At 46.2% G+C, this 22,455-nt stretch overlaps 1 protein-coding gene across 5 annotated transcripts in view; it reads left to right on the plus strand.

Moving 5' to 3' along the window:
* The window catches only part of Myof (myoferlin), a 150,386-nt gene that overhangs the window by 118,394 nt on the left and 9,537 nt on the right, over nt 1-22,455 (plus strand). For 3 of the 5 annotated variants that reach the window (XM_052762975.1, XM_052762976.1, XM_052762977.1), the window contains 10 exons: nt 3,627-3,638; nt 5,669-5,767; nt 7,292-7,417; nt 8,804-8,959; nt 9,456-9,547; nt 13,851-14,021; nt 14,759-14,907; nt 16,720-16,859; nt 19,007-19,095; nt 19,183-19,278. In XM_052762975.1, the coding sequence (XP_052618935.1) occupies nt 3,627-3,638; nt 5,669-5,767; nt 7,292-7,417; nt 8,804-8,959; nt 9,456-9,547; nt 13,851-14,021; nt 14,759-14,907; nt 16,720-16,859; nt 19,007-19,095; nt 19,183-19,278 (1,130 nt within the window). Of the gene's footprint in view, nt 1-3,626; nt 3,639-5,668; nt 5,768-7,291; nt 7,418-8,803; nt 8,960-9,455; nt 9,548-13,850; nt 14,022-14,758; nt 14,908-16,719; nt 16,860-17,739; nt 17,911-19,006; nt 19,096-19,182; nt 19,279-22,455 lie in introns of those variants that run through there. The other 2 variants (XR_008223175.1, XR_008223176.1) reach the window with 2 other exon arrangements.

Raw genomic sequence — 22,455 nt, forward strand, 5'->3', positions numbered from 1 at the left:
CCAAAATTCATTTAACTTTTGTGTGTGGGTGTGAAACTCAAATCAACAACTCAAAGAGAAATCTTTAAAACTCGAACATTCTAACATAACGCAATCCAAAGATAGACTAATTTGATACTTATATGTTAATGAATATGGCAGGAAAATATCATATCTTTACTTTCCATTAAACCATTATGTTTCTAGTCGAGCAGAAAACTTGGTGTGTAAAAATACTGCAGTTCATAGCATAGACTGGTCTTGGATCTGAGCTGAGGTGTTTCGGGTGGTATTCACCGGTGTTGTGTGATGTGACTACATGCACAGAGCAAAAATGCATGCATGGGCTGTCAGAACCAAGGCTGCAATGGAGTTGCATGGTACAGTCTGGGTGAACATTGCCAGAAGCACATTGGATTCACTACACATTTTATTTTTAACTAATTTTTAGTTGTTGCACATTCAGAAACCTTTCACTATTGTTAAATTTTCTGTGACAGCCCCCTGTGATATTCAGGTACCCAACCCCAAATGTAATCATAACCTACAATTTAAGAGGTTAGGGTATGGACTAGTGGCCTCAGTCCCCATTAGTCAGTCACCTAGGATACTTAAAATGTTATCCATGTGTGTGACACAAACACATGTATTCGGAACTGAGAACCACTGGTGGAGGCAGCCCAAGTGATACCATGGGTTAGAAGCTTCTAGAACTAATTGAAGCATTGCAATAATAGAACACACATGTCAGGATTTTCCTCTATGTGAGGTGGGATTGCCATGGCTTGGAATGACCCTATTTGTCAGTATATGGAACACTCCAGGTTTTTATATTCACCGTGGAGAAAGTTGGTGAAAATCCTTACTCGGGACCCAGTTTGAAAACCATCCCAGCCACTTCTACAGGAAGGAACAAGAGAACGTCAACCCAGAAAAAAGAAAACACCAAATAGCTCCCTGTTTCTTTTGGCATTTATGAGAAACTTTCACAGCATGTTTTCAAATGCAAACTGACTGGAAAATGCACATGATTGCACTTTAATGTGTTATGTCCGTAAACGGTACCTTTAAAAAACTCACTTCTTCCCACTGCACAAACTCACTAACAATTGGACCCCATAAACGGTACCTTTAAAAAACCCACTTCTTCCCACTGCACAAACTCACTAACAATTGGACCGTATTAAATGTGGGCTCCACAGCCAGCACTGGATGGCTGTGTGCTTGATTCTACTATGTGGCGAGTCTACACGGTCACAGATGACAGTATCGAATTCCCAAACCCCATCGGGCAACATGACTATGTTCACTTACTGAAAATAGTCCCAGTTAGTCTCAATAAGACAGTAGTTGCCTAGGGAGAAGTTATGTATAATAGACTTAAGATTCTTCACGGTGATTTTCACAACTACTCTGGGAAAAGGCAGCGTAAGCCCTTACTCGATACTCTGCCTCCAGCTTAGCATCAACCATTGCCAATCAATCCTTCCTGCATGCCTTCTGTGTATCCAGTCACCCTCAGTAGTACTAGGGAACAAGGCAAATAATGTCAGTACTGCATGCAGGTATTTCCACTCCTTTCTTGACAGTGCTCAGACTAGGCTACTCCAGCAACACCCTATGAAAGGCTCCTTTGCATCAGCTTTTAACCGGAAGGAGCAGCAGGCCAGGAGATGGTCATGTTAAGTCATTCCCACTACAGTATAAATGACTACAGCTCGAGTGCCCCCCTCACACCTAGGTGATAAGAAAAGATGAAATCTCCTCTAAACACCCAAGTCCCTCCCTTTGTCAAGGTAGACATTACATATCTCTGTAAAATCCAATGAGCAATGCTGAGATTTGGAAGAGCTTACTAATGCCCTTTATTACATGTATCACTTGTACATGTAATGTACACATATTACCACTAACTCAAATAAGAACTCTGTATCTGGATAAACTGAATGAGTCTGTTTATGCTGTTGCTGAGGACTGGAGGCCGGAGGCTGAGTCTTCCCGGGATGGCATCATCCTCTATGATGTCTGTGGGAACTCTTAACAGATGATTTTAGCACTATCAAAAGAAAAGCAGGAAGTGAGGATGTGGGGCAAATTGGTAAAGTGCCAGCCAGACAGCACAGACATTCCTTCACGGCCATCTCAACAACTGCCTTCCAATTCCAGTGCTTAAGCAGTATGTCAACAGCACTCGGCAAAATGGCTTCTCCAAGGACAGTGCATGTATGTATAATAAGATGCATGAGGCCGCACGGGACTGGGAGCTTGATCTAAGGACCTGAATTCCTCCGGGGTCTATTAGTAGATTTTGGAGTGAAAGGTGACCTTTAGACAATAATATCATTTTAAGCAGCAGGGGAGACTGGCCTGTGCCACGTAGTCCTTTGAATTGGATTTTCAAGTTCATTTATTAGATTGAAAAAAAAGAAAGTCACACGAGTTGCTGTTCTTCCTTTTCCACCTGGAATAATGAGCAAGCAGACATGAAGGAAGCCTCCTGGGCTAGCTCTGAAATTTAAAGTCAGCAACTTGTCTGGATGCTTTTTAAACACGGCCTGTTCTTTACCCCAAATCAGTTCTGTATAACTGAAAATAAACATGAATGAACAAACTAAATATCTGGATTCAAGACATTGAGACTGTGAAAAGATATTTTTTAAAAATTTCTCTCTCCAAAATCTCACTCCAACTGTGATTATTTAACCCTAATCTTGTTTTGGAATGGATCTAATAAAAAGAATTGCTACATCTCTTTCTCTCTGCCTCCCTTGGCAATTCTGTTATAACAAGGGTCAGTCTAGGTAGAAATACTGAGGACCTGAAGAAGCCTGTGGCCCTCCACACAGCAACCACAGAAGTGTGGTAGTGAACCGTTGCTCTTAGATTGAAAGTGAAGTTGGGATTTCAGGAACGGAGACTGGGTAGCATTTTCTTAAACTGGCTTAGGGTGAGCTTAGCCAGTGTCCCAGCAAGTACCAGGAGGAAACTCAAAGTCCACCAGACTCCAGTTCTTCCTTCTCTCATTTCCGGATGGGCCCTAACGCCAGGGGCAAATTCTCCATGCAGAAATCCCAGTGGGAGGGTTCGGCTAACGAGAAACCTAACAGCCTTGTGTTAGAAGACTGTTCTCATATCATATGTGGCATTCGCACAGAGGTAGGGGGGAAACAGGAAAGTATTGACATGATGACCTGCAGTCACACACACACCTGTGGCAGGAGAGTTCTTGAAGGGATGAGATTGCGGTTGTATTGGGGATATGCTTTTGAAGCTACATGAGATGAGAGGCTGGGAGAAGGAAGATGAGTAGCTTCCTCACACCCCTCCTGAGCATCTACTGTGTTAGTTGGCCACAGTACAACCCAACCCCACTGAAAACACAACATGGGTGAATACCTCCAAGCCATTCAAGGACTGTGTGGAACTCCTCGGTGTATTTCTAGAGAAGAATTCTAAGATATGTTCAGTGATGAGATGCTCTTGACTAGAATAATTAGATGATCTGTTAAATGTTGATAATATAAAGCGTGCAGGAAAATAATGTTTCCTACTCTCTTTCTTTTTAAACCCAATGTTCATGGGATCTTAAACCAAACATCCACGTGACCTGTATGTGATTTTCCTTACTACTGACCTCATACATTCAGCTGACAGAAAAGGTAACTATTGTACATATTTTTGCATATCTAAGGCTCACGGGGTTAGGGGAGCTTCTCAGGAGTAAAGAGCTTGACTTTGCATGTGCAAGGCCCTTGGTTCAATTTTCAATGTATTTTCTGTCTACAATTGATATGTAAAGTTTTTTTCCTAAGTCCAGGGATGGATTGATGATCTATAAAGGGCAAATAACTCATTGTAACACACACACACACGAATATACATCTAAAACATATGTAAAGATGCACATGTACATAAGCATTTACTTATACACATAAATCTGTAAATACTTCCTCCCACGTACAAATAAGAAACAGACTTTTTTATGATTTCATGTGTATGGATGTGTATAGTGTGTGGGTATGTACACGTATGTGCAGGTACCTGTGGTGGCCAGAAAGGGGCATCAGATACCCTGGAGTTGGAGTTCAGGTGATTGTGTGGGTGCTGGGAATTGATCTCCGATGGTCTGGCAGAGCAACAAGCACTCTTAACCTCCGAACCACCTCTCCAGCCTGAAAACAACCTTTCCGGCTCCTTGTTCCTCTCCATCCCTGCAGAACAGGAGAGGTACAACAGGTGACATTTATTTTTGACAACAGCACCATTTCTAAGGCAGATTAGAAAAAGCAGTAAGCAGTTCCCACGCAGATGTTACAAGTCAGAGTGTGGAGGGTGGCTATGGTACTTCACACCTGTAATCATAGCTCTTCTGAGACTGAGGCAGGAGGATGATTAGTTTGAGGTCAGTTTGAAATATTTATCAAGACTGCATGCAGAAAGGAAGGAAGGAAGGGAGGGAGAAAGAAAGGAATGGATAGAGGGGGGGATGGAGGGGGAGAAGGGAAGGAGAGAAAGAGACAAAAGGAGACTATTTGGCTCTATGCAGGCCCTGGAATATGAGGGAGGGCCTCATATGTTATCTCTTCTGCCCAACCAAGAACCACCCATCAACACAAAAGTTTCACAGCTCCGGATGTAATTGAAATCACCGGGGACTTATGCGACCATAATGAATCCCCAGTTCTCGGTCCAGAATGGCTGAATCGGAATCTTCAAGGATGGGGTGGGAGCCACTGGTGTAAAGGAACCCCAATCCTCTCTACCTCGGTTTCACACTTCCAGTGTTTCAGAGCTCGCTCTCTTGGTGATCTTACTTGACTTCCAGATCAACTTTATGAGGCAGGTGGAGGCAGTTGGTATTACGCCACTAGATGAAGACACTGATGCTCGGAGTTGCAGGACAACTTGCCCAAGGCACTGTGGCTTGTAACAGAAGGGCTGGAGCTAGAACCAGTTCACCCAACCCTCCGTTTAGAGAGATTTGTATTGTTGCTAAAAGAGCCAAGGAAATGAGGTCATAGGAAGCATGTGTTGGAAATGCTATGCTACTTTATTTGTGGAGTAAAGAAACAAAAGGGACAAATTAACAGATCCTAAGAAAAACATCTGGTACAGATGTGGACACTGACGCGAGCACATTTCACTAGGGGCTGGGGAGAGAGTTCAGTGGGTACAGCGCTTGCTCACAAGTTCGGGGCCTTGAGTTCTAGCCCCAGAATCCACGTGAAACTGCTGAGTATGGCGGTGCGTGTGTATTCCAGCACCGGGGGAAATGGAGACTGAAGGAGGACTGGGTTTGCCGGCCTGGAAATCTAGCCCAAATGTGAGCCCCAGGCCGTAAGAGAGCTGCTTCCCAAGAGGTGAAGAGCATTCATGCAGTGTCACCTGAGGTTGTCCTCTGACCCCCACATACACTCCTACACATGTGCACACACACACACACACACACACACACACACACACACACACAGACACACACACATACACACACACACAACAAGCATGTCATTGGTTGAGGTCTGCCTCTGAGCAGAATTGTGGGTGTGCTGCCCACAGGGCATATAAACAGAGGCATACAACCTCAGAGCAGTTAGTTAGTAGTCTTTCATCTATTCCACAGCAATTTTCCTGAGTAACTTAGAAATCTGGACCATCACTAAAGATGTTTTTCATTTTAACATGGTTTTAGGAGGAAGAAATCGTTGACTGGTGGAGTAAATTTTATGCTTCTTCGGGGGAGCATGAAAAATGTGGACAGTATATTCAGAAAGGATATTCCAAACTCAAGGTACTTGAACCTACGTTTGTGCGTAGAGAAAAGCCAGTCCCAGCATGCATAAGGCCCTGGGTTTAAAAGGCCTCATGGTAGGTACTGATGGAGAGGGGCCAGGAGTGCCTCTGGCCTCCTGGAAAGCCCTCTTGCAGCGGCTCGCCTTTGCCAAGTACCAGGACTTGAGGAAAGCTGCTGAGTTATGTTTGCGTGACTGCCACTTTGAGGCTTGGGGGCATCTGGCAGAAGGCTAGGAATGGGTTGGTACCATACTAATTAGGCCAACGATTATCCAGAATTATTTGGCTCAGGGAGACCCAGAAGTCACAGCTGCCTTTGCAGAGCAATTGATGGCAGCGTTTTGTCTTCCGAACAGTCATCAGTTTGGCTAAGTGCAAAGTTTATTCTGTTACATGTATGTGCAGGAGGAAACTGCAGAGCTAGGCAGGGGTGGCTGTCTGGACTATCCTATTCACGCTCTGAGTTTTCCAGTTCTCCGTTCAGTTGCTAACTCTGTCAGCTACAAATCCGTGGTCAGGGCAAGGTATAGGAGAAAATTAAATGAGAAGCATCTAGTTATTAAAATCATTCTTCTATCAAAGTAGAAGGGCCTGTATCCTTGCTTGTTGATGTTATGATCTGTTTGTGTAGCTTAAGGAACATCAGCATGTAAGCGGTCACACTGAAAACTGATGAGACCGGGCTGAGGGGACAAGTTCATGGTCCTTCTTCCTCTCCTCCCTGACTCCCTTCCTTCCCCTCTCTCCCTCCTGTCCACCTTTCTCTCTTGTCTTTTTTAAAGTCAAGATATAATTTATATGCCATACAGTGATCCTTCCCCCGAGCTTCGGAGTTGTGCACTCCTGTGCAGAGCAGTACCCGGGGCCAAGGGGAAGACCATGTCCACACACAGAAAGCTCCTCTGTGCTCCTTTCAAGCCAGTTCCCCGTGAACCGCAGCCTTCTGGTGGACAGCTGATCTGGTTTCCACCATGGTACCTTGGCTTTACCTGCTTGTATGCTCCCTACAACTGGACTCACACCATGTTCACTCTGCATTGGGCTCCTTGGATCCCAGACTCGGCTTCTGAGACTCATCATGCTTTTGTGGTATTACTAGTTTGTCCCTTCTTGCTGAATAATATTGGACAAGACTGGCCTGGGGGCTCCACACTCTAGCTTACCTCCATCCCCCCTCTCTCCCTCCCCTCCCTCTTTCTTTCCTTCTCCCTCCCTCTGTCCTTTCCACAGTTTAACTCTTTCTCCCAACACTAGGGGCATTCTTGAACCACGGGGACATGCTTTTGTTTCTCTTGGGTAAATTCCTAGAAACACCATTTCTGGACCATAGGATAGGTGGATATTTAACTCCTTAAAGGAAGTGCAACATTTTTCCAAGTGATTGTTTTATGCCGCCCCCACCAGGAGAGTGAGTGTCCCAGGTGTTCCACCGCATCCTCCTGCCTTGTGGTACTCAGTCCCGTTGACTCGAGACTCTACCTGTGTTTTAATGAGAAACTGAGGGTCTGTTGGTGGTTTTCAGATCTATGACTGTGAACTGGAGAATGTCGCTGACTTTGAGGGCCTGACAGATTTCTCAGATACCTTCAAGTTGTTCAGAGGCAAGTCCGATGAGAACGAAGACCCGTCTGTGGTAGGAGAGTTTAAAGTGAGTGAACTGTGTGTGTTTGTCCTGTTGAAAATCCATCTTCATTTGCGGATCTTGGAGGAGAGACAGCAGGTGTCTGCAGCTGAGCATGTCCTCTGCCCTCTGCTGGAAGGAAAAGCTGCCCTAGCAGAGGGGCCAAGGGGAGCCCGGGTATAGCTTTCCCCTGCTTGTGTCAGCCAGTCTTGAATCCTCCGGGGCCAACTCTTTCCAAGATCTACTTTCTCCTCTGCTCTTCTGCCCTCAGGTTTTAGCAGGATCCCTGTGGCAAGTTCTCAGGCCAAGATCCTCGCCACCTTTCTCCTTCCAACCAGTCCCTCCTCACTGCAACCAAATCTGATCCCTCGTCTGAACGGCTTAAACACACCTCTCATTTCCCAGCTCAGGTCTCAACTCCTTCCAAACCTAGGCAGGCCTTTCACAAGCCAGGTTTCCCTCCTGCATGGAGGAACCACTCCCAAGTCCCAAACACACCTTGCAAGTCCTCTTGATGGACGCACAGAGCCTTGGAGCAGGCCACTCTTCCTTCCCTGGATGCCCTTCCTTTCCTCTCTGTGGTCTGACCAAGCCCTGCTCTGACACTAAGCCAGCTCGAATGTCAGTGTTTGTCAAGAGTCCCCCGGTTGCTTTGGGCAGCATGACTCAGCCGTGCTCTGGGCTCCCACAGGTCTGGGGTCACCTCCTGTCAGATATGATTGCTGCTTCTCCTCCCCAGCACACTTGGCAAAGCCAGGGCACCGAACACTGCCGCGTCCTAATCCTTTGCCAATAGCAGACATGGCTAATGGATCAGAGGATTACACCCGACACAGGGTCTCAAATCCTCCTTGCCCCAGCCTCCCACTAAGCCAACAATAGGGCATGGAGTCAAGCTAATCTAGCATCTTGTGCCACACTCTGTTTCTTGAGTTTTGGGTCCTCCACACCCAGTATTCTGTGGCTGCTTGCTGTGTGACATGTTCCTGAATGTAGCTGGCCAGAACAATGGTCCAAACATCCTAATCCCAACTTCAGTACCTTTCCCTGTGCTTAAGATGGTTTCAGAACAAGGCATGCAGTCTCTCGAGCTGAGGCCTGAAGCTGAGCATGGATTTTCTTGGAAGTGGGGCCCAGGCGGGTCGGGCTGACACAGAAGGGAAGCCATCTTAGTACTCCACGGGGCTTCTGCTGTCTCCAAAATAATGTCAACTCTTTACCTCTTCTGAAATGATGGCTGTAGAAATCCTGTCACGTTCCCCACTGGAATCACTCAAGAGCCAATGCATGTCGTCTTTTCCACAAACACAGACCCGCATCCTCCATCTGTGTGATCTGGAGGGTGCCCTGTGTGCTCTGAAGAGGCGACAGTGCCTTTGAAGTCATCACTGTGTGTCTGTCTCTTTCTCTCAGGGCTCCTTCCGAATCTACCCCCTGCCCGATGACCCCAGTGTGCCAGCCCCTCCCAGGCAGTTTCGGGAACTGCCTGACAGTGTCCCGCAGGAATGCACGGTTAGGATTTACATTGTTCAAGGCTTAGCGCTCCAGCCCCAGGACAACAATGGCCTGGTAAGAGTTTGGGTGTGGGGCCTACTCCTGTAGCAGGATAATTACAGTCATCAGCCTGTGGTAATTGTCACCTTCTTTGCTTGCTGGGCGTCTGTTATCTCACTAGGAGAAAGATACTCTATCAAAACAATGTGTGCAGGAGACTGTCCCCATGGGGATTTACCTAAGAGCTTTGGGGGGTGGGGAGGTGCCTAGGGCTGTTCAGTTCATCCTTCTCGGGTTACTGATGTGACCCAGGACCAGCATGAGCAGAGCCAGGTCACCCCTTCTTCCACTCCACCCATCTTGTCACCCACACAGCTGCTCGGAAGGCACGCTGGCCCCCTGCCACCCGAAGGAGAACCTTGCACCCAGCTCATCTTCACCCTTTGGTGCCCCGGCACCACCTTTATCATCAGTTGGGAGTAGGGAAGCAAGCCAAGTCTATCCCAGAAGTTGACTTCAGTCTGCACCCTGTGATGATATAACAGCTCACCTACCTCTCTTGTCTCCACAGTGCGATCCTTATATTAAAATAACCCTGGGCAAAAAAGTAATTGAAGACCGAGACCATTACATTCCCAACACTCTCAACCCAGTATTCGGCAGGTAACATACAGTTCAAAACATTCCTCCTTCACAAAATGTGCCCTGCCCTGTTCCAGGCACTAATACTGGGAGCGTGGACAGGTCCCTCATCAGGGAAATAGGCAGGAGGACTAGAAAGTACCATGAATGTCACAAGATGGTTTTCTCTGGGTTGAGATCTGTCCCAAGTCCTTAGAGGGTAGAAGCAAGGCCCCATGAGACAGACATTAAGCACGGGGAGGAGCTCAGCCCCCACAAAATCCTGTTTTCACTTCCCGAGGCTAATTTGGGCTTTCTTTATTGGACTCTTCTAGTTCTCTGCTTTTGATCCAGTGAATGGGTCCCTGAGGGGAGGGTGCAAAGTGACAGGACAGATAATCTGCTTTATTGGTCATTAATGCCCCCGAGATTCTTGACACAGAATTGTTTTCTTCATGGTTACAATCTTGACTTGTTTCTGGACTGTAGTATCTGCATTTTAAAAACACTTTTATTTGCATCACTTTTATGAACATGTGTGTACATGTGGCAGTCAGAGGCAACTTGGTTCCCTCCTTCTACCGTGTGGGTCCAGGGATGGATCTCAGGTCGTCAGGCTTGGCAGCAGGAGCCTTTACCCAAAAGTCATCTTACTAGCCCTGTGACATAAATCTTGTCGAGCTGTCTCTGTCACCAACACCAGATGATTATTAAGTAAAACCAACATTATTCCACTGTGGACACCTTTCATGTTCAATAACAATTAATATTTGCTAAGCATTCAGAGTGAGCAGGTCCTCCGCTGAGCCATTTCTAGAAGACATCTTAGAAAATCTCACAAAGCTCTGACAGGAATAGAAACAGGCCCAGAGAGAATGTGTGCCTAACACCTTCCTGGTCACAGGCAGAGGCCATACTTGAACTCATGTCCTATGATACCCCTGTCTTCATGGCTTCGGCACTGCACTCTGCTCTGTCGAGGTCTGACTTTCTTCTGGGTTAGATTCATTAGCCAGGCAGGGCAGGGTTAGCAGCCCCGCATCTCAGGTGAAGACACAGGGTCCCACAGCTCTGTCAGTCGGTGATAGAGACAGAAGGAACTATAAGTCCACAACTCCAGGGCTTTTCCAAGTCCTCGGCAGTATTCCATCCTCACAGCAAAGCTACCATCTGTAGGAAAATGTTCTTCGTGCCGGCCATTTGAGGAAGGGCTGGGAGGTGATTCCGTGACCTGCTGTCCAAGCATGAGGACCTGAGTTTGGATCCCCAGATCTTCTATCTGTAAAATAAGGTAGAGAGCAGAAGCTATGGCCCAGTGGGCACAAGGTGTGGCCACAGGATTCAGACAAACCAAATTCCATCCTTGGGATCCTTAAAAAAAAAAAATTACCCAGAAACTTCCTGGTCATCTAGCCTAAAGTACACAGCACAGAGCAGAAACAAGAGAGACCCTGCCTCAAAAGGGTGAGAGGCAAGAACTGACTCCCAAAAGTTGTCCTATGATCTTAACCCATGTACCGTCACACATACCTGCCCCCATCACAAAATTAGTAATTAAAAATATTTGTTCTTAATTTTTTTTTTCTAGACAAAGTTTCTCCGTGTAACAGCCCTGGCTGTTCTGGAACTCACTCTGTAGACCAGGCTGGTCTCGAACTCAGAGATCCCCCTGCCTCTGCCTCCAAAGTGCTGGGATTACCACCACTGCCCAGATTTGTTCTTAAATTTTTTTTAAAAAGTAGTGAATGATAAAGGAAGACATTCTGGCCTCCATATGCACAAATGAGTGCAATAGTTTGCATATATGTATACACACACACACACACGCATACACACACACACACACACACACACACACACACACACACACACACTCGCATGCACACAAAGCGGGAAATGGTATTATTCTCCCAAAATTTTACTAGGTGGGAGAGCACTGTTCCTGTTTGCCCTATGCCCTATGTACTCGTTACTTTGTGCCTTACATATATTCCTCTCTATCTTGTTCTGCCTCTCTGTGTTTGTCTCTCTCATGCACGCTTGTGTGTACACACACACACACACACACACACACACACACACACACACACACATCTTGGCCATCCAGTTTTAGATTCAAACAAACCATCCTCACAGGCAGGAACACACATGTACAAAGGACCACCCACTTGGCCCCCAGCGTGTGTGTACACATGCACACACATGCATACACTCAGACACCTGCACATGAACGCCCTCCATGCTGCACACCCCTAGGCCGAGTGCCGGGCCCAGGGAGGAGAAGTAATCCTCTGGCACAGCAATGTGATCATTTTCCCTTTCTGCTGCTGATCCAGCCCCAAGGTCTAGACAGGAAAAGGCATGCAGGACAGGAAGGAGGGCTCCGAGTGAAGGGGACTAGGGAGCAGGCAGAGCCAGCTTTGAAGGCAGAAAGGCGGCCCTGTCTGAAGATCTTGTTTCAGAGGTGCCAAGCACAAGCTTAGTTAAGTGGCAGGAAACGTCTTTCTCAGAGCCACCCTGGGAGCAGGTGATGCTGTCTGGCTCTGCTAGGTCAGTGGCTGTCTAGGGGGTTGCACAGACTTCTGTCCATCCAGCTGGTGGCTCCAGGCTGGGGCCTCAGTCTTGGGAAGTGGCTTGCTTCTCAGTCGAGAGACTCTGGGACAAAACTTGAGAAAGAAGCCACATGTCCTGTGTTCTTGGCCATTGTTCATCCTGGCTTCTCTATATAACGTTAAACTCCTGACCTCCATGTGTGTGCTGTGGTGCCCACATTCACCCACGCAGCATCCACACAATAACAATAAACTAAAAGGTTTTTAAAAATAATTGATATCTCATGGGAGAAGAATATTCCTTAGTCAAAATACTTGAAGTTTTGCGTTGTTTCCCTTGAGATAGGATCTTACTGTGTATTCCTGGCCGTTCTAGAACTCACTATGTAGACCAGGTTGGCATCAAATTTACAGCAAGACTCTTCTGTCTCTAAGAGTGTACCACCATATCCAGCTTACTGTTTTTCTTTTTGTTGTTCTTGTTTTTTTTGAGGCACAGTCTTTGTACATAGCCTGGCTATCCTGGAACTCAATATGTAGACCAGGCTCACCTGCAACTCACAGAGATCCACCTGCTTCTGCTTCCTAACTAGGACTAAAAGTGTGTGCCACAGCACTTGACTACATTTCTTTTTAATTTTTTTAAAAAAATTTTATGTGTAAGGGTACTTGAGCTGCATGCATGCCTGCATACTGTGTGCGCATCTGATGCCCACACTGGCTTTGGTGCTTTGTGTATAATTATGACACAAGTACCCCATTCCCTGCAGTCACCTGCCTGCCTGGAGCCTCAGGGTGGCTGCTACGTCTAGGGAGGTCTCTCAGATTGATGCAGGAGACATCCAGGAGGCTTTCTTCCAGGGTGCCATTAACCAGTCATCCCTGGCTCACTGGACAAAAGCCTGTCCACACACCAGAGTGTAACAAGAACAAGAGGGAGCCCAGAGCAGGAGACCTTCACAGTTTTTCCTCCAGGAAAGTGCACTGAGCACCTGTAATGAGAGGGATACCTCCAGGAACAATGCAGTACTGAGGCTAAGCCCTGCCTGTCTGGAGCTGACACATGTAGTCACCATCCCCTGGACCACATAGTTCACCCACCAACCCGATTGCTATTGGGTTCTCTCTTTGTGTCTCACAGGTATTCACATTCTAATGCAGGTCCCATAGAAAAGCTTTAAGAACTGGATGAAGTCTGTGGCCGGACCAGAGGTCCTGGCAGGCCCCCTACACGGCACACTATACAAGTTCATGCATGCCCTCTGCATCCTTCTAAGGGATGGGTCAAGTTGTTTCCTGGGGCAGGGGTCTCTGATGAGCAGAATACAGAATGAAGTGGGGTTCAGACAAATGGTTTATTGATCTTCCTGTGGAGAGGAGAAAAGATGTCTCAGGTGATAGGTGGTAATATTAAAACCAGCAATATAATGTATTATTATTATAAAACTAAGTTTTAATCAGTACACTCCTACTGAATGTTTTTTAAACACTTCTTCACTTGGCTTTTAGAATAAAGTAGGTGTTGTGTGCCATTGTGATCATTTCACAGAGGAGAAAACTGAGAACAGAGAGGCTGAGTAAGTGGCATAGCTGGGATTTGAACATTGGTATTCAGCCCATGCTTTTCTCCTGAGCATTGTTTTATTACTAGTGTCTGCTGTTTATCACATCTCCCCACCCACACCAGTTTTCCTCCCCAAACATCGCCACCACTTGGCATTTCGTTGTCTGAGTCTGGGTTTGTGGAGCAGCACAGAAGGCCCCTGATCATTCTCCGTGTGCATTTTTCTTAGAATGTACGAACTGAGCTGCTACTTGCCTCAGGAGAAAGACCTGAAAATCTCTGTCTATGACTACGACACCCTCACCCGAGATGAGAAGGTGGGAGAAACGATCATTGATTTAGAGAACCGCTTCCTTTCCCGGTTCGGGTCCCACTGCGGCATTCCTGAGCAGTACTGTGTGTAAGTTGTTTCTCCATGAGTGGAGGTGGTCTGCTCTGCCAGGCTCACTCAGTGCCTGGCTTCAGTGTACCATGGCTCTATTGGCCCATTTTTGACAAGATTATCTGAGGATGAACTAGGGCCACCACGTTGCCTCATTCACATCACTGTTTGTTGAAATGATGGTTGCTGGAGCAATGCAGTGCCCTGCATGTGACACAAGGGTCAATGCTCCGAGAACCAGTCCCCTCTCGTATTCTTGAGCTCCTGGATGCCAGGGACTTAGGCTAGCCAGGTGGCATGGCAGAGGTTCTCTAGCTTTTAGAAATAGGGATTGATTATTAACTATCAATTATCTACCACCACCACCACCACCACCACCACCACCACCACCACCACCACCACCACCAGGATTCTATGATGCCTAGTGATCCCTGCTGCTAACCAGTGACTCTCTCTAAACATCCAATGAGACAGCGAGCTCCTTCTGGTTTTTGAATTTCCCTCTATGACTATGATGATCCCAGATTCTTCATTTTTGTTGAGGAGGGAACTGGACACAAAAAATAAACATGGTCAGTTGGCTGAAGCCAAAGTAATATGTGGGTTTTATATCTCTGAGAGAGATGTCCAGGAGGCAAAGTGTGTAGACATGTCCCTATCCAGTTATATGTGTGTACTTGGACACATGTGCACTTATGTGGAACACTGTGCGCCTGGGGCATGCAGTAACTCCAGAACCATGGTACTGCCCACAGTTCTGGAGTAAACACCTGGCGAGATCAGCTGAGACCAACACAGCTGCTTCAAAATGTAGCCAGATTCAAAGGCTTCCCACCACCAGTCCTTTCGGAAGATGGAAGCAGAATCAGATATGGAGGACGAGACTACCATCTGGATGAATTTGGTGAGCACAAAGCTGTGGGTTGTAAGCACGGTATAGTAACCCTTTTCTGCTGCTGCAATTGGAGGAGGGACATGGATGATTCCTTGTGAGACTATATCTGACCTAACCTAAAAAAAAAAGCCACAGCAAGGGACAGTCCTTTGTCCCTCAAATGTCACAATCGACACATTTTCCTGTCTGTCTTAGGCTGCACCCACTCTTTTCAGAACATAGTCATTTGAACTTTAACTATAAAGGTCTAATGACTAGCCAGTTTTCCTGTAATACATAATTAGCTTTAAAACGTTCCAATGGCAGTGAAAGAGATTCTAGCCCAAAGACACTCCATCATAACTGGGTGGTGGTAACACATGCTGTTCGTCCCAGCACTCAGGAGACAGGCAGGCAGATCTCTGAGTTTCAGGCCACCCTGGTCTACAGAGCGAGTTCCAGGACAACCAGGACTACACAGAGAAACCCTGTCCCAGAAAACACAAGATACAGAGAGAGACAGATGCAGATACAGAGACAGAGAGACAGAATGAGAGATTGACTCCATCATATTTGAGCACTTTCCTGAGAAGTCTTGAGGATGCTGGAGGCAGTACAGACAACCTGCTTTGTTCCCATCTGGCTCAGATTGAAGATTGGGGTCCTGCCCTTCATGACACATCCATCCTACACACATCCAATTAGCCATACTGAGACAGTGATGGAAATATGCTTCATAGCATGTGGGCTATAGGATGCTCCTATGGTCTCTGGGGAAGGGAAGGGGTGGGACTCCCAAAGAGGGTCATGGTGGGGCTGTCCTTCAAAGATGCCTGGTAAAGCTGAGTAAAGACATGTGGGGGTGAAAGTATTTCCTGATCCCCAACTTGATTCTTGGCATTGTAAGAAACTTGGCTCTCTCTTTTCATTTTGAAGGAGATTTCATCAATCTCAGGGGAGATTAGCTGCTTAAAGAGCTGCTGATGCTGTAGTTAGTGTGTGAACTTGCAAAGGCAAAGGAGAACAGATGGAAAGCACCATGGTTAGGTGGTTAAAGGTGGCCCCCAAATTATCAGATACCCCCCCCAATCTGTTGAACCTCAAAAAGAATCACACACCCTCCTTTCTCCTGTTCTCTGGTTTTGCCCTGTCTCCAGATTAAAATTGCAGAGATACAGAACCCACCTCCCCCTGGGAGAGATGTTGGAGACCTGGGGACCATGTTTTTAGATGCCACAATGGTACTTGCTGCCGTAACCGATGAACTTGCAGATATCAGTGGCTGAGTGTGTTGGAAACTTAGGGTGACCCCTCATCTAAGCAAGCGCATCAAGGAGTGAGAGTGCTTTCCTCCTACAGCTCTGCTATTCTTCAGCACAATTATCTAGGTTTTGATCTTCCTCCACATCCAGAAGAGAAAGGCACAGGTTGCATCCTATGCAGAGGGCTGAGTCCAGAGGTGATGCCCATGTTATTCTATCCATGTTGTCTTCTAGTTGAACTTGGTCACATGGCCGCATCCGACTGCTTGTAAGGGAGGCTAGAAAATAAGATGGTCGTGAGCCTGTGCTGGAAAAGTAAATCCAAGCTACTCACCCATTCTAGCATGCTCTGATCTCTGCTCTTGGCAGACTACAAGGTAGATGTAAGCCTCAGTAGGGAAGTCAAGAGCTGTTTGTATCCATTTAGTCCTCCACAAGTCCATATTGACACTGGACATACTGGTGATGCCTGTCTGTTTTTTACAAAGTTTGGGATGATTATGCTGCAAGTTGTTGGGGGCCCTCTGGCTGCATTGTTCCTGATTCCTCCCCCCTATTTCAATGCCACTTTGCATTCCAGAAGCCAACAAAATCCTGCACCAGCACCTTGGGGCCCCCGAAGAGCGTCTTGCCCTCCATATCCTCAGGACTCAGGGGCTGGTCCCTGAGCATGTGGAGACAAGGACTTTGCATAGCACTTTCCAACCCAACATTTCCCAGGTAAAGGGGGGCCCACCATCCACTCCTCAAATTCATTGACATTCGCTGACTGTTTTGCATCTTGAAGGGTGTCTTTGTACTTTTAGACACACAAGAGACAGAAAAGAAACTCAGACCAGCTTCATTCCAAAGGAGTTTGTTGCAAAGAGTTTTAGGAATCTCATTAGATACTGACAAGAGATTATCTACGATTGAGAACAAACTCAAGCCAGGGTCTCCCTTGTCTTTGTTCCTATTTCTGGTTCTGGTCAATCCTTTCTCTTGCTGTCACCACTTTCCTGAGTCTGAGTACTGCAGAGGGTCCCTGAGTACTTGCTTCTATGTTCTATACTCAGGAACTGGTCGTCCCAATGTGGCCCAGTTGTCTACCAATGGAGCAGCCAGCTGTAAGCAGGAGAGCAGACTGAGCTTGGCCTGACTTGGGGAAGAGGTGCCATCTAAGTCTAAAGGGTCAAGGAAGCGGGGGCACAGCACACAAACAGTAGGTCAAAGAGACTATGTGCACAATGATGGGGGTCAAGCCAACCCCCAGAAAATGGGCCCAGTTTCTGGAGAAGCAAAGTAAGACACATTCAGTGACAAAGTAAGCCATGCAGAAGCTTGTTATAGTGAGTGCTTCCAGGCCGTGTCCACAGAGATTTAGATACCAGAGGATTGGGGTAAGTCCAGGAATGTGAATTTCAATACATGCCTCAAGGGCTCTAATATAAGTAGCTAGGAACTCACACTTTAACAAATATTAATTCACTAGAAGCAAAAATCAATACCTACTAAAAAACTATAGACATGCTTATCACTCAGAAGTGGCCATGGCTTCTAGATAATTTTGTCACATCTTGCTTTTATCCTGTGCTACATTTCGATTTCTTCTTGTTCTTAGTGCTCCTTCTTTCTATTTGAAGCCTGTTCATCCTGCTCTCCTTCCTCCCACCCATCAATCCTGGATGGGGTCTCAAGAATTGAAAAGTGAGGAAGATTTCTTCCTGAGAAAGTTCCAGCCCGCCTTCGCTTCTGCCTGCAGCGGTAGACGCAGACTGTGGCTTAATCTTAGGTGACGCCTGGATGCCTAATGTCCTGTGGTGTGCCTGATGTATGGTAGAGCCCTGAGCCTAGAGATTAGTTGGAAAAGAGTCAGGATCATAGTAAAATATATTCCCTTTCAGGGTTCCAGGTAATTCATTTTGATCGAAATGCATTAGGAAGCCAATCCAGTGGTTTCCTTGGCAAACTTCTCAAAGTCTAGTCTATGTTTGTCTGAAGGCAGAGTCCATACAAGATCCAAAAATAATGTAGAGACTATAAATTGATTTGAATGGTTGGGTAGTTTTTTACTGGCATTCATACCTGTCTGGAAGAACATTCCAGTGAAGTAGAAAGGCTCAGTCCATAGTAGTCAGAGAGCCGACCAGGACCTCACCAAGATGGCAGCACAAGTGTCAATCCAGGCCCTGCCCCTTCCTCTCATATGAACCTCTGCTGCAGTGGTGGCCCCGTGACGGTGGCACCATGACACAGGGAATCTTCACTTTCTGGAAACCGAGTCACTGTTTTAGAGTCGCCTCACAGAACTACATTGTTTTTCCTTTACAAAGCTAATTGTCATTTTGTCACTCTGAGGTAAGTGGGAAATCCAATTGAGACTGAGTTAGGTAAGCAGTGACCATGGGTAGAGTGTCGGCATGAGGGAAGGACTCAGTTTTAAATGTTTAAGAGTGAGTGTGTGTATGCATGTGTGCCTGTGTGTGTGTATGCATGTGTGTGTGCGCGCGTGTGTGTTTGCACTAGCAGCTGTAATAGGAAGCCCCTCGTTTTATTAACAAGGCAATTTCAAGCCGTGATACAGATGGGTGAATGCAGCTCTGTCACTCTTGGGGTGAGAATGGAAAGTGAATGACATTGTAGACAAGCTTAACTTTGGCTTGCTCTTTTCTCCATTATGGCTCATGTGAAGTAATAAATCAGCAAGTCCAAAGAAGTGGTTTCTCTTAAGAAATGGGATGGAGGAAATGCTTTTATAGCTCAGTGGTAGAGGGCTCTCCTAGCATGTGGGAAGGCCTGGGGTCCATGTTCAATGCTGCCAAGAAAAAGGAAAGCTGTGATTTCTTCCATATGTGACTCCAGCCTTCTTTCCTTTGTGTATGGTTTAGGGAAAACTTCAGATGTGGGTGGATGTCTTCCCCAAGAGTTTGGGACCACCAGGTCCCCCTTTCAACATCACTCCCAGGAAAGCCAAGAAGTGAGTAAGCCTAAGACCCTGATCCCTGGAGCAGGGACTCCATCCAGAACCAAAAGAAGTCTACTTTCAAAATGTGTTGTTTTTCAGGTACTACCTGCGTGTGATCATCTGGAATACCAAGGACGTCATCTTGGATGAGAAGAGCATCACAGGGGAGGATATGAGTGACATCTATGTCAAAGGGTGAGCGCAACAAACAGACTCCCACAAGCTGGGGAATGAAACAAACCTCTTCTTTTACAGGGCACCAACGTTTGAGGTACCCACTGATGTTACTGGAAACTATTGTTTACCAGTGCGGTCTGCTTAGGGAGTGCCAGAAAAGCAGAATGCAGGAGGGGCAGAGAAGAAAAGAGAAAGCTGTCTAGACTGTGTGTAGGAGTAGGATCATCTCTCAACTACAAGATTGATAAACATTTCTTCATTCCTCATTCTTTCATTCTTTTTTGCTAAGCAGAGATATTTCTGAGACTCCTTAGCCATGTCGTTGCTTATTTCTTTATGATATTGTGGACAACTAGCCTTAAAAACCCAGTAAAGCTCCCAAAAGTCCCTTCCTATACATTTTATTGCCAATAGCCCATGTTTGTGAAAAGTAGGCAACATTAATAGGCTTTTAAGGAATAATGCATCTCACTGACATTTGCTGGGTGTCTTTATCCAATATGAAAAATATCATGCCTATTATTTTCTTACTTGTATAATTCAATTTCAGGCGGTCCGTGTTGTAGTTAGTTTCTGCTGTGCCGTGATCATAGATCCATAGACGCTGAGAATGGTACTATAGCGTGGTTAAGAGCCAGCCTTTGTAGTCAGACCCCTGTGTGAGAACCCCGGCATCTTCACTGCTAGTTAGGGAAACCAGACACTGCCAGTCACTGGCCTGTGCAAGGGAGATGATGACAGTGCTGCTTCCTGGAGAGAGCCAGAAGATTCCATTACTCAGGCATGTAGACCAGCCCCTGGCAGCTGGTGTGCATTACGTGGGTGTTAGAATTATCGCTATTCCACATGGACCAAGTTCCTCCTTCCTTGATATGCAGAAGATAAGACGTATTGAAATGGAATATATTCATCAGCGAAAACAAAGTTTCCTTCATGATCCCTAGTGAACTTCAATCAAGACTGGGCTAAAGATGTAATGACTATCATTCAGACTCACTGTAAGCTTCATCAAGTTCTTCATTATTATTTGCCATTTCAGGACTTCATTAGCATTCCCCTGGGAAAACTAATCCCACTAATTAGAGCTATGCAAATTTATTTGTCTGTCGTAAGAATATTTTTTTTTTTCAAATCAAGGGAACAAACAAGCAGTGAGGGGCTGAGATAAAACTAACAGAAGAATAAAACTCAACCTGAAGTAGCTTGTGAAGTCTGGAATTGCAGTCTCAGTACCAGGGCTGGGAGCCCAGCTCAGAGCTAGAAGGGCTCCCTAGACAGAGAATCTGGGGGGTTGCTGCTGTTAGTTGTTTGTTTGTTTAATAGTTTGTTTTTTAGATAAAATCTCATATAGCCTGGGCTGGCCTCAAACTCTCAATTTAGCCAAGGATGGCTTTGAACTTTTGACCCTCCTGCCTCTGCCTCTCAAGTATTGGGATTACAAGTGTAGACCACCATGATGTGCTGGGGCTGAAACCCAGGGCTTTATGCATGCTAGGCAAGTATTCTGACAATTGAACTACATCGTCAACCCCTAAGAATCAGAGTTTGATCTACAGAACTGCAGAGAGGGAGGAGGAGAGGGATCTAAATACTACATGTGAAAAGTTGACACATAAATACAATGCCTAACATGACACATGTTGACGTTACATATGAAGTGTTACACATGTAACTAAAGCATTTGCCTAGTTAACATGTTTTAAAATTAAAATGAGAGGTTTTTCAAAAAGAAGGAGGAGGAGGAAGAGAAAGAGGAGGAGGAGGAAGGGGGAGGAGGAGGAGGAGGAGGAGGAGGAGGAGGAGGAGGAGAAGAAGAAGAAGAAGAAGAAGAAGAAGAAGAAGAAGAAGAAGAAGAAGAAGAAGAAGAAGAAGAAGAGCCAGAGGAAAGAAGAGGAGGAGGAGGAGGAGGAGGAGGAGGAAGAGAAGGAGAAGGAGAAGGAGAAGAGACAGAGACTGTTAAGTCTTGGGTCAGATGATCGTGAAGTTTTAGGGCTGGGTCAAAAGGTAAAGCTATCAGGGTCATATTCAAGAAAATATGAATTTTCAGTAAGCTAGTTTAAAAGTTAACAGTTAAAGCCAGGCGGTGGTGGTTCATGCCTTTAACTCCAGCACTCGGGAGGCAGAGGCAGGCGGATCTCCGTGAGTTCAAGGCCAGCCTGGGCTACAGAGTGAGTTCCAGAAAAGGCTCCAAAGCTACACAGAGAAACCCTGTCTCAAAAAAAAGAAAAAAGTTAACAGTTAAAAAGAGTTATGGTGCCTGGGAGGATGGAGGGGATTATGGTAGGGCGGGCAAGTGAGGAGATATGGGGAAAGGTTGGGTACAGGGGTATGTGTGTGTTCCTGGGGATCTAGCCCTCCACCACTGAATTACAGACACCCAGCCTCAGGAGTCTTCTGACTGATTTATCTAGTCGGTTAATTAACCAGCAGAAGAAAATGCTCTTGTAGTTGACTGATAATGCTATGTTACTAACAATAGGACCTAATGGTAGCAAAGGACATTATCATTTCCATAGTCTTCTGAAGGAGACTATCAGATGTGGACTTTGAATTAGACCGACCTGGGAATACTGGCCCCATGATCTGCTATGAGTCTTAAGCCACCTCTGGGGCTCCCGTTCCTCATGTGTAAAGTGGAAATGGTTGACCAGCTATTGGGTGTCATGAAATGACACCAAGTGCCCAGATCATAGGTAAAAATCAGAAGACTGAGTCGAGGATCTGCTTCCCTGAGCTATGACCTCTAACTCTGTCCTCACACTGACTCACAGAGGACAGGTGGGACCCCAGGGTCCAAAAGCTTCCCAGCCAGGCTCTCCCCTCTTTGTGTATCTAGGAGCTGGTACTTTCCAAAGTTCCCCCAAGTGTTTCTAATGCAGTCCTACCACTCTGCGGGTTGAAAAGTATCAACTCTTGTTTTGTTTTGTTTCAAGACAGGGTTTCTCTGTATAGTCCTGGCTGTCGTGGAACTCTGCCTTAGAGATCAGCATAGCCTCTAACTCAGAGCCGCCTGTCTCTCTCCCAAATGCTGGAATTAAAGGTGTGCGCCATCATGCCTGGCTGAAAAGTGTCAGTTCTTAGGTTCACAGCAGAGGCAGGCAGGTGTGACAGCAGCTTCCTTCGGGACACAGTCATTCACTCCATCAACAGATAGTTTATCTCATATCCACTCCATGCCAGGCACAAGCCAAAAGA

This window comes from Peromyscus californicus, unplaced genomic scaffold (genome assembly GCF_007827085.1).
Source record: "Peromyscus californicus insignis strain IS unplaced genomic scaffold, ASM782708v3 Scaffold_4__1_contigs__length_199733344, whole genome shotgun sequence".
NCBI lineage: Eukaryota > Metazoa > Chordata > Mammalia > Rodentia > Cricetidae > Peromyscus > Peromyscus californicus.